The sequence below is a fragment of the Chrysemys picta genome, chromosome 1 (assembly GCF_011386835.1).
Source record: "Chrysemys picta bellii isolate R12L10 chromosome 1, ASM1138683v2, whole genome shotgun sequence".
NCBI classification, from domain to species: domain Eukaryota; kingdom Metazoa; phylum Chordata; order Testudines; family Emydidae; genus Chrysemys; species Chrysemys picta.
Window position 1 is genome coordinate 353,820,361 of NC_088791.1, and position 10,923 is coordinate 353,831,283.

Sequence of the window (10,923 nt, forward strand, 5' to 3'; positions counted from 1 at the left end):
GAAAGTACTGCATAAAATGGAGTCCAGTGTCACATGAGCTGGTCACATGCCCTTGCCTGCTTCGATGAGTCATAGCTGGGGCCATTACCGATATCCTGGCTAGAGTGTTCACAGGAAAGTCGGTCAGGTGCAGATAAACTTCTTCTAAGGCTTATTGTGATTCTTAATGGGCCATTACCCTGAATGGTACATCCACAATGTGCTGGCTAGACTGGACGTAAACTGCATTGTGAATGTTACCCAAGAGCAAACACACTTCAAATACTGGTACTACATCAATATTCATAACTTTAGGTACAAAAACGATACATGCACACAAATAGGGTAATCCTATTCAGCAAATCATAACTTTTCCATTGAAACCTTACATGACATACCTTATATAAAACACATCATAATCATATCACCTTGGTAAATATGGGGGTACCAGGGTGCAGCTCTGGGGCACAGAATGTCACACCTCCTCCCGTAGTGTTAGACACTGATTACTGCGGAGGCAGTGTGCCAAAGCCCCCTTTAGCTTTTGACCATACAACTCCCAAGTTTTGCAAACATTGTAGTCAAGTATCAGAGGGGTAGCCGTGTTAGTCTGAATCTGTAAAAAGCAACAGAGGGTCCTATGGCACCTTTACACTAACAGAAGTATTTAGAGCATAAGCTTTGTGGGTAAGAATCTCACTTCTTCGGATGCAAGTAATGGAAATCTCCAGAGGCAGGTATAAATCAGTGTGGAGATAACGAGGTTAGTTCAATCAGGGAGGGTGAGGTGCTCTGCTAGCAGTAGTGGTGTGAACACCAAAGGAGGAGAAACTGCTTCTGTACTTGAATAGCCATTCACAGTCTTTGTTTAATCCTGATCTGATGGTGTCAAATTTGCAAATGAACTGGAGCTCAGCAGTTTCTCTTTGGAGTCTGGTCCTGAAGTTTTTTTGCTGTAATATGGCGACCTTTACATCTGCTATTGTGTGGCCAGGGAGGTTGAAGTGTTCTACAGGTTTTTGTATATTGCCATTCCTGATATCTGACTTGTGTCCATTTATCCTCTTGCGTAGTGACTGTCCAGTATGGCCAATGTACATAGTAGAGGGGCATGGCTGGCACATGATGGCATATGTAACATTGGTGGACATACAGATGAATGACCCGGTGATGTTGTAGCTGATATGGTTAGGTTCTGTGATGGTGTTGCTGGTGTAGATATGTGGGCAGAGTTGGCATCGAGGTTTGTTGCATGGGTTGGTTCCTGAGTTAGAGTTGTTATGGTGCGGTGCGTTTTTGCTGCTGAGAATATGCTTAAGGTTGGTGAGTTGTCTGTGGGGGAGGACTGGCCTGCCTCCCAAGGTCTGTGAAAGTGAGGGATCATTGTCCAGGATGGGTTGTAGATCACTGATGATGCGTTGGAGAGGTTTAAGCTGAGGACTGTAGGTGATGGCCAGTGGAGTTCCGTTGGTTTCTTTTTTGGGCCTGTCTTGTAGCAGGAGGCTTCTGGGTACATGTCTGGCTCTGTTGATTTGTTTCTCTATTCCTTGTGTGGGTATCGTAGTTTTGAGAATGCTTGGTGAAGATCTTGTAGGTGTTGGTCTCTGTCTGAGGGGTTGGAGCAGATGCGGTTGTACCTCAGCGCTTGGCTGTAGACGATGGATCATGTGGCATGTCCGGGGTGGAAGCTGGAGGCATGAAGGTAGGCATAGCAGTGACAATATATACCTCCAGACCAGTGGCACCGCCATGGGCACCCGCATGGCCCCACAATATGCCAACATTTTTATGGCTGACCTGGAACCACGCTTCCTCAGCTCTCGTCCACTCACGCCCCTTATGGAATACAAGCTGTCAGGAACAGTATCCCTGATGATGACACAGCACAGCTTGTTGCTGAGCTCTGTGACTTTATTCTCACGCACAATTATTTCAAATTTGGTGACAATATACACCTCCAAACCAGTGGCACCGCCATGGGCATCCGTATGGCCCCACAATATGACAACATTTTTATGGCTGACCTGGAACAACGCTTCCTCAGCTCTTGTCCGCTCACGCCCCTTCTCTACCTACGCTATATTGATGACATCTTCATCATCTGGACCCATAGGAAGGAGACCCTGGAAGAACTCCACCATGATTTCAACAGCTTCCACCCCACCATCAACCTCAGCCTGGACCAATCTACATGGGAGGTCCACTTCCTAGACACCACAGTACAAATAAGCGATGGCCATGTTAACAACACCCTATACAGAAAACCCACTGACCGCTATGCCTACCTTCATGCCTCCAGCTTCAATGACTCACCGGCATGACACCACACCAGGGGAATTGCTCAACCTTGCCTGCTGGAAACCAAGGCCCCGAGACATGCCTGGACTTGTGCTCTCCAATCACATGGACTGAGGGTATAAAACAGGACACAGGGGCCCCATGCTTGGCCTTTCTCCTGCCCCCACCTATGCTACAAGAAACAAGGGCACTGAGAAGAATGAAGATGTCCACAGAGGGGACTGGGCCAGGTTTCAAGGGTGAAAACCTTTTCAAGGGTGGGCTGTATAAGTAGGAGATTTGCTAGCAGATGGAGGGACGTGATCATCCCCCTCTATTCAGCATTGGTAAGGCCTCATCTGGAATACTGTGTCCAATTTTGGGCCCACACTACAAGAAGGATGTGGAAAAATTGGCAAGAGTCCAGCAGAGGGCAACAAAAATGATTAGGGGGCTGCAGCACATAACTTATGAGGGCAGGCTGAGGGAACTGGGATTATTTAGTCTGCATAAGAGAAGAATGAGGGAGGATTTGATAGCAGCCTTCAACTACCTGAAAGGGGATTCCACAGAAGATGGATCTAGACTGTTCTCAGTGGTTCCAGATGACAGAATAAGTAACAATGGTCCCTAGTCACAGTGGGAGAGATCTAGGTTGGATATTAGGAAACACTATTTCATTAGGAGCGTGGTGAATCAGTGGAATGGGTTACCCAGGGAGGTGTTGGAATCTCCTTCTTAGAAGTTTTTACGGTCAGGCTTGAGAAAGCCCTGGCTGGGATGATTTAGTTGGGGTAGTCCTGCTTTGAGCAGGGGGTTGGACTAGATGACCTCCTGAGGTCTCTTCCAACCCTAATATTCTATGATTGTGTGATTCTATGATCTGTGTATTATGAACTGCGATATCCAGTGGGGTGGGAAAAACTGCTTAATCTAGATGTTGCCCAGTCTAATAAGGTTGAGAATTTAGACAGTGTGCTTATATTTTATTTTATTTTGGTAACCAATCTGACTTTTTGCCTATCACTTCATATTACTTAAAATCTATCTTTTGTAGTCAATTCATTTGTTTTACTGTTTATCGTTACCATTGAGTTTGTATGAAGTGTTTGGCAAAACTGTCCACTTTCCATTGATGAAGTGCTGGAACAATTAGTAAATTTGCACGGCTCATCTTGAGCAGTACAAGACAGTATATTCCTGAGGTACAGTGCTGGGAGCTGGGGGGATCTGGCTGGTCCCTTTCCCTGTGTGATTCATGAGTGGCTCTGGGAGCATTCATGCAATCTAGCTGGGTGTGGAGCTCCACATGCAGTTGTGCTCAGTGATAGCACCTGCGGGGGTTTCCTGCTGGTCAATAGCAAAGCATTGTGAGAGACCGGGGGCACAGCCTGACCAACCTGATTGCCTTCTATAATGAGATAACTGGCTCTGTGGATTTGGGGAAAGTGGTGGATGAGATATATCTTTCAGAGGGGTAGCCGTGTTAGTCTGTATCAGCAAAAACAATGAGGAGTCCTTGTTACACCTTAGAGACTAACAAAGTTATCTGGGCATAAGCTAGAACCCACTTCATCAGATGCATGGAGTGGAAAACACAGTAGCAGGTATATTTATACACAGCATATAAAAGGATGGGAGTTGCCTTACCAGGTGGGGGGTCAGTCTAGTGAGACAATTTAATTATCAGTAGAATACCAAGGGAGGAAAAATCACTTTCGTAGTGGTAATGAGAGTGGCCCATTTCAAACAGTTGACAAGAAGATGTGAGTAACCATAGGGGGAAATTAGTAAGGTAAAATTAGGTTTTGTAATGACCTATCTGTGATGGGTTGGATCACAGAAACCCCCTTGGAAACTGCCAACTGATGTGCCAAGACTACTTCTGCCCCTGCTTTCCCTGCCAGCTTGGGACTTCAGTGCCCTGCCTGGTTTGAGCCAGACCCACTAGCCTGCTGGAAGCCCAGACCCAGGTCTGAACAACATCTCTTAAAAGCTTCAGGCTTAATTGAAAGCAGGTTAAGAAGTGCTCCTGTCTTTAACACTCAGATGCTCAACTCCCAATGGGGTCCAAACCCCAAATAAATCCGTTTTACTCATAAATTGTTTGCCCTCTATAACACTGATAGAGAGATATGCACAGCTATTTGCCCCCCCCCCACCAGGTATTAATACAAACTCTGGGTTAATTAATAAGTAAAAAGTGATTTTATTAAATACAGAAAGTAGGATTTAAGTGGTTCCAATTAGTAACAGGCAGAACAAAGTGAATTACCAAGCAAATTAAAATAAAACACGCAAGTCTATGCCTAATACAGTAAGAAAACTGAATACAGATAAAATCTCACCCTCAGAGATTTTTCAGTAAGCTTCTATCACAGACTGGATGCCTTCCTAGTCTGGGAACAATCCTTTCCCCTGGTACCGTCCTTGTTACAGCTCAGACGGTAGCTAGGGGATTTCTCATAACTAAACCCCCTTTGTTCTGTTCCACTCACTTATATATCTTTTGCATAAGGAAGGGATCCTTTGTCGCTCTCTGGGTTCCACCCCTCCTTCTCAATGGAAAAGCACCAGGTTAAAGATGGATTCCAGTTTAGATGACATGATCACTTGTCACTGAAAGACTTCATTACCCACTTGCCAGCACACATGTATACAGGAAGACTTACAAATAACAGAGCCATCTACAATCAATTGTCCTGGTTAATGGGAGACATTAAGATTCCAAATCACCATTAATGGCCCACACTTTGCATAACTACAATAAGACCTCAGAGTTATCTTTCATATTTCTAGTTTCAGATACAAGAATGATACCTTTATACAAATAGGATGAACACATTCAGTAGATTATAAGCTTTGTAATGATACCTTACAAGAGACCTTTTGCATGAAGCATATTTTAGTTACATTATATTCACACTCATCAGCATACTTTCATAAAATCATATAGATTGAAACTTCACACAATCCACTGCCAGTCTTTACTCAGGCCTAATCTGATGGTGTCCAGTTAGCAAATTAATTCCAGTTCTGCAGTTTCACAATGGAGTCTGTTTTTGATGTTTGTTTGTTGAAGAATTGCCACTTTTAAGTCCGTTATTGAATGACCAGGGAGGCTGAAGTGTTCTCCTGCTGGTTTTTGAATGTTGTAATTTCTGATGTCAGATTTGTGTCCATTTATTCTTTTACATAGAGATTGTCTGGTTTGGCCAATGTACATGGCAGAGGGGCATTGCTTGCACATGATGGTATATATCACATTGGTAGATGTGCTGGTGAACAACCCCTGATGGTGTGGCTGATGTGGTTAGGTCCTATGATGGTGTCCCTTGAATAGTTATGCAGACAGAGTTGGCACCGGGGTTTGTTGCAGGGTTTGGTTCCTCGATTAGTGCTTTTGTTGTGTGGTGTGTAGTTGCTGGAGAATATTTGTTTCATGTTGGGGGGCTCTCTGTAAGCGAGGACTGGCCTGTCTCCTAAGGTCTGTGAGAATAAGGGATCGTCCTTCAGGATAGGTTGTAGATCCTTGATGATGCTCTGGAGAGGTTTATTTGGGGGCTGTAGGTGACGGCTAGTGGCTTTAGATATCTTGACTTTAGCAAAGCTTTTGATACGGTCTCCCACAGTATTCTACCCAGCAAGTTAAAAAAGTATGGATTGGATGAATGGACTACAAGGTGGATATAAAGCTGGCTAGATCGCTGGGCTCAATGGGTTGTGATCAATGGCTCAATGTCTAGTTGGCAGCTGGTATCAAGCAGAGTGCCCTAAGGGTCTGTCCTGGGGCTGGTTTTGTTTAACATCTTCATTAATGATCTGAATCATGGGATGGACTGCACCCGCAGCAAGTTTGCAGATACCACTAAGCTGCGGGGAGAGGTAGATACGGTGGAGGAGTAGAGTCCAGAGTGACCTAGACAAATTAGAGGATTGGGCCAAAAGAAATCTGATGAGGTTCAATAAGGACAATTGCAGAGTTGTGCACTTAGGAGGGAAGAATCCCATGAAAGCTACAGGCTGGGGACAGACTGGCTAAGCAGCAGTTCTGCAGAAAAGGACCTGGGGATTACCGTGGACGAGAAGCTGGATATGAGTCAGCAGTGTGCCCTTGTTGCCAAGAAGGCTAATGGCATATTGGGCTTCATTAGTAGACCATTGCTAGCAGATCGAGGGAAGTGATTATTCCCCTCTATTCGGGACTAGTAAGGGCACATCTGGAGTAAGGGGTCCAATTTTGGGCCTCCCACTACAGAAGAGATGTGGACAAATTGGAGAGAGTCCAGCGGAGAGCAACAGAAATGATTAGGGGGCTGGGGCACATGATTTATGAGGAGAGGCTGGTTTGATAGCAGCCTTCAATTACCTGAAAGAGGGTTCCAAAGACGATGGAGCTCGGCTGTTCTCAGTGGTGACAGATGACAGGACAAGGAGCAATGGTCTCAAGTTGCAGTGGGGGAGGTCTAGGTTGGATATTAGGAAAAATATGTCACTAGGAGGGAGGTGAAGCACTGGAATGGGATACCTGGGGAGGTGGTAAAATCTCTATCCTTAAAGATTTTTAAGGCCCGGTTTGACAAAGCCCTGGCTGGGATGATTTAGTTGGGGTTGGTCCTGCTTTGAGCAGGTGGTTGGATTACATGTCCTCCTGAGGTCCCTTCCAACACTAATCTTCTAAACAAAGGGTAGGAAATAATGGTCCATTTTCACAATGGAGTGAGGTAAACAGCAGGGTCCCTCATGGATCTGTACTGGGACCAGTGCTGTTCAACACATTCCTTAATGATCCGGAAAAGGGAGTGAACTGTGAAGTGGCAAAGTTTGCAAGGATACACAATTATTCAAGATAGTTAAATCCAAAGTTGACTGAGAAAAGTTACAAAGGGATCTCACAAAACTGGATGACTGGGCAATGAAATGGATGATGAAATTCAGCATTGATAAGTGCAAAATGATGCACACTGGAAAAAATCATCCTAACTACACATATATAAGGATGGGGTCTAAATTAGCTGATACCACCCAAGAAAGAGATTGTGGAGTCGTCATGGGTAGTTCTTTGAAAACTTCTGCTCCATGAACAGCAGTCGTCAAAAGGGCTAATAGATTGTTAAGAACCATTAAGAAATGGATAGAAAATGTTATACTGCCACTATATAAATCCATGGTACACCCATACCTTCAATAGTGTGTTCACTTCTCGTAGCCCCACCTCAAAAAGGACATAGTATAATTTGGAAAGGGTCAGAGAAGGGTAACAAAGATGATTAAGCGTATAGAATGGCTTCCATCTCAGGAGAGACTAAAAAGACTTGGATTGTTCAGCTTAGAAAAGAGACAACTAAGGGAGGATATGACAGAGGTCTATAAAATCATGACTGTTGTGGAGAAAGTGAATAGAGAAATGTTATTTACTTATGCACACAATGCAAAAGCCAAGGGTTACCTGATGACATAAATAGGTAGTATATTTAATAAATACAAGAGAAAGTATTTTTTTCATGGAGCACAGAGCTAACCTGTGGAACTCATTGCCAGGGGATGTTGTGATGGCCAAAGGATTAAAAAAAGAATTAGGTAAGTTAATGGAGGATAGGTCCATCAATGGCTATAAGCTGAGATGATTGGGGTGCAAACCCATGCTGCTAGTGTCCCAAAACCTCTGACCGCCAGAATCCAGGATGGGACGAGAGGGGATGGATCACTTGATGATTGTCCTGTTCTGTTCACCCCCGCGAATCACCTGGCACTGGCCACTATCGGAAAACGGGGCACTGGGCTAGGTGGACCTTTGGCCTGACCCAGTATATACCGTTCTTATGTTCTTATGAGACATTTCTTCTCAACAGCTGCAGGAATAGAAGGTGAGTATAAAAGGAAAAAAGATTCCCACTGCATTTCTGCTAGATGTTGTGTGACGTTAGCAGACGGTCAAACAAGCCTCCGAGCCCCAGAAGGAGTCGTCATGTTATCCTCAGCGTCAAAACATTCCTTTAGCACAGAGTAAGACACAGCTAATCGCACACACACGATTCTATTCTCTCTCTCTCTCCCACAGTTGGGAGGAGTGAAGAGTATGTGTAAATGAGCCCATCGCCCAATGCACCAGGCCACAGCACCCCCAATCTCTCTCCCACCCTGCCACCCCCACAAAGCCACGAGTGTAGGGAAGAGTGCGAGATCAGCCTGGGGAAGCCAGGCTCATCCATGCAAAATGTATCATAAGGCAGCAAAACACAAGGTCCATGGGACGCAGGCCTTTGCTACGGAATGGGGGACTGAGGCCGGCAAAGCAGTGACCCTGAGAAGTGGGGGAGTAAATAGCTTTCATTGGACCCAAATTCTGTTGGCGAGAAAGACCAGCTTTTGAGCTTACACAGTGTAAGTACATAGTAAAAACACCCCTAGAGTTCCAATGAAAACCTGGCTTTAATTTCCAAGTCCCAAAGCATTTTCTGTTGCCTCCTTTAGCTCAGCAGGGAGCTTCTGCTGCAGCATCGATAAAACACATTGATCACCCGGTTCAGGATCTCTTTTGTTGTCACCCCATAAACGATGGGGTTTAACATGGGCGGAATGAGCACATAGAGGTTGGCCAGTAGGTTGAAAATATAACGTGGGATGATGTACCCAAACTGGTGTGGTAAAGAGGAGAAAACAGCCGGCACGTAGAACATCAGTATGACACAGACATGGGAGCCGCAGGTGCGGAGAGCCTTGAGTCGGGCTTCCTTGGACGGGAGCAGGAAGACGGCCCTGAGGATCAACCCATATGATACAGCAATGAGCACAATATCTAAACCAATTACTAAAAAAGCCACAGCTACACCATACCAGACGTGGACTGTGATGTCATTGCAGGCCACCCGGGCTAGGATCATATGCTCACAATAGGCGTGAGGCAGGAGGTTGGTTCTGCAGAACTTCAGCTGCTTCACGAGAAAGATGAGAGGAAAAATGATACAGAAACTTCTTGTGACAACTGCCAGCCCCATCTTCCCGATCACAGACTTGGTTAGCACAGCGGTATATCTCAGGGGGTCACAGATGGCAACGTACCGATCAAACGCCATGGCCAACAGGATGGCCGACTCGGCAATAAAACTGACATGGATGAAAAACATCTGGGTCAGGCAAGCAGCAAAAGAAATTTCTCCCGCTCTAAACCAGAATACAGCCAGCATCTTGGGCACTGTAGTGGTAGATAACAGCAGATCAGCAACGGCCAGCATGGACACTAATAGATACATGGGCTCATGGAGGCTTCGTTCTGTTAGTATGATGAATAGTAGGAGAGAGTTCCCAAAAAGTGATGTAACGTAAATCAGACAGAAGGGGATGGCAAGCCAGAAATGAGACTCCTCCGTACCCGGGATGCCGATCAGGATGTAACTAACAGGGTCAAAAACAGTCTGATTGTCAGCTGGCATCATGTACTATCACTTGGATCTTCTATTCATTTTCCTGTAACTCACAGCAAAAGAGAAAATCAGTGAGAACTGTAGTGTCAGCTAGGACTGGAATGCATTTGTTGAGAGAATCATAGATATCATCAAAAACTTCACTGTGTGACAACTGCCTGTCGTGTGTGACCTTAAATCCAGAAACACTCTCATACTGCGGAACTGTAGTAGGAAGACACCCTGAGAGATAAGCCCTTGTATTAGAGGCCTAGCATGAGGCCTGAGGCCTGGGCTAAAGTAACGGTCAAAGTCTTGTTGATATAAAGCAAAATTAGTCTGGTAGCTAGAGGCAGGCCCTGCTCACAGAATCTGGCAAACACAGGACTGATATTTCAAAACCACACATTTCTACGAGGTGCTGGGCACAGAGCACTCACGCAAACACAATTTCAGAAGGGTTGTATCAGAACACCTCGATATCAGCCCATTCCCTAAAGATAACAGGAACATGGTTAAACATCCTAAAGATATGGTCAGGTTGACAGTGTGATGGATAGAGGTGTACGAGGTGATGGGTGGTAACCGGCTACGTCAGAGGGTGTCAATTAACTGCTTTAGAGGGTCAGTATGTAACTTGTTTGTATTGATGTATAAAATGGAGCCTGAAAGTGAGTTTCTCTGTCTAGCCTAGGGAGGAACGGAAAGTGCCACTGTTCACTGAGCTGGTCCATTATTACTGGCATACATGTATTAGTGTTCGTCTATAGTCTTCAGGATACTAGTACCATGCTTCATCGACAATAAACCTGGCTGGGTGCCTTCGTACCTTAACGGATCTTGTGGTCATTGTGTGGTTCACTCGAGGTCTGCTATGCCAACTGTCTGTGCAGAGCTGGGACTGGACACAGAGAGAACAAACACACACGCAGGCGAACATTTTACCACACTGGTGACCTACAATAAGTTACGTACTGCCCCTCTGACATAATATCTCCATTCCAGAAGAGGGAAGATGGTTTGGATGGTTCTGGCCCCAGGTGAAGCAGGGCGCGCCGTCCTGGTGTTGCTTTCCACAGCAGAATGTCTCCTCCGCACGTTTGCTACAGTCGCTCTCAGGGCTCAAGCAGTGACTGTGAAAGTGAGTTAAAGCAGCTACACGACTGGTTCTTCTGGCACTTACACTGGTTTCACACTCACTACTGCGCAGTCACTCCCAGTTAGTAATGGTGTGAGAACAGAACCTCTTTCAGTCACAATCCCC

At 45.4% G+C, this 10,923-nt stretch overlaps 1 protein-coding gene across 1 annotated transcript; it reads right to left on the minus strand.

Annotated features, from left to right (window-relative positions):
- Positions 1–8,623: 8,623 nt before the first annotated feature.
- LOC135972343 (olfactory receptor 52B2-like) lies at positions 8,624–9,692 on the minus strand. The gene has a single exon (XM_065550012.1). It carries the CDS (start codon positions 9,690–9,692, stop codon positions 8,727–8,729), a length of 966 nt encoding a protein of 321 aa, XP_065406084.1. The 3' UTR covers positions 8,624–8,726.
- Positions 9,693–10,923: the final 1,231 nt, after the last annotated feature.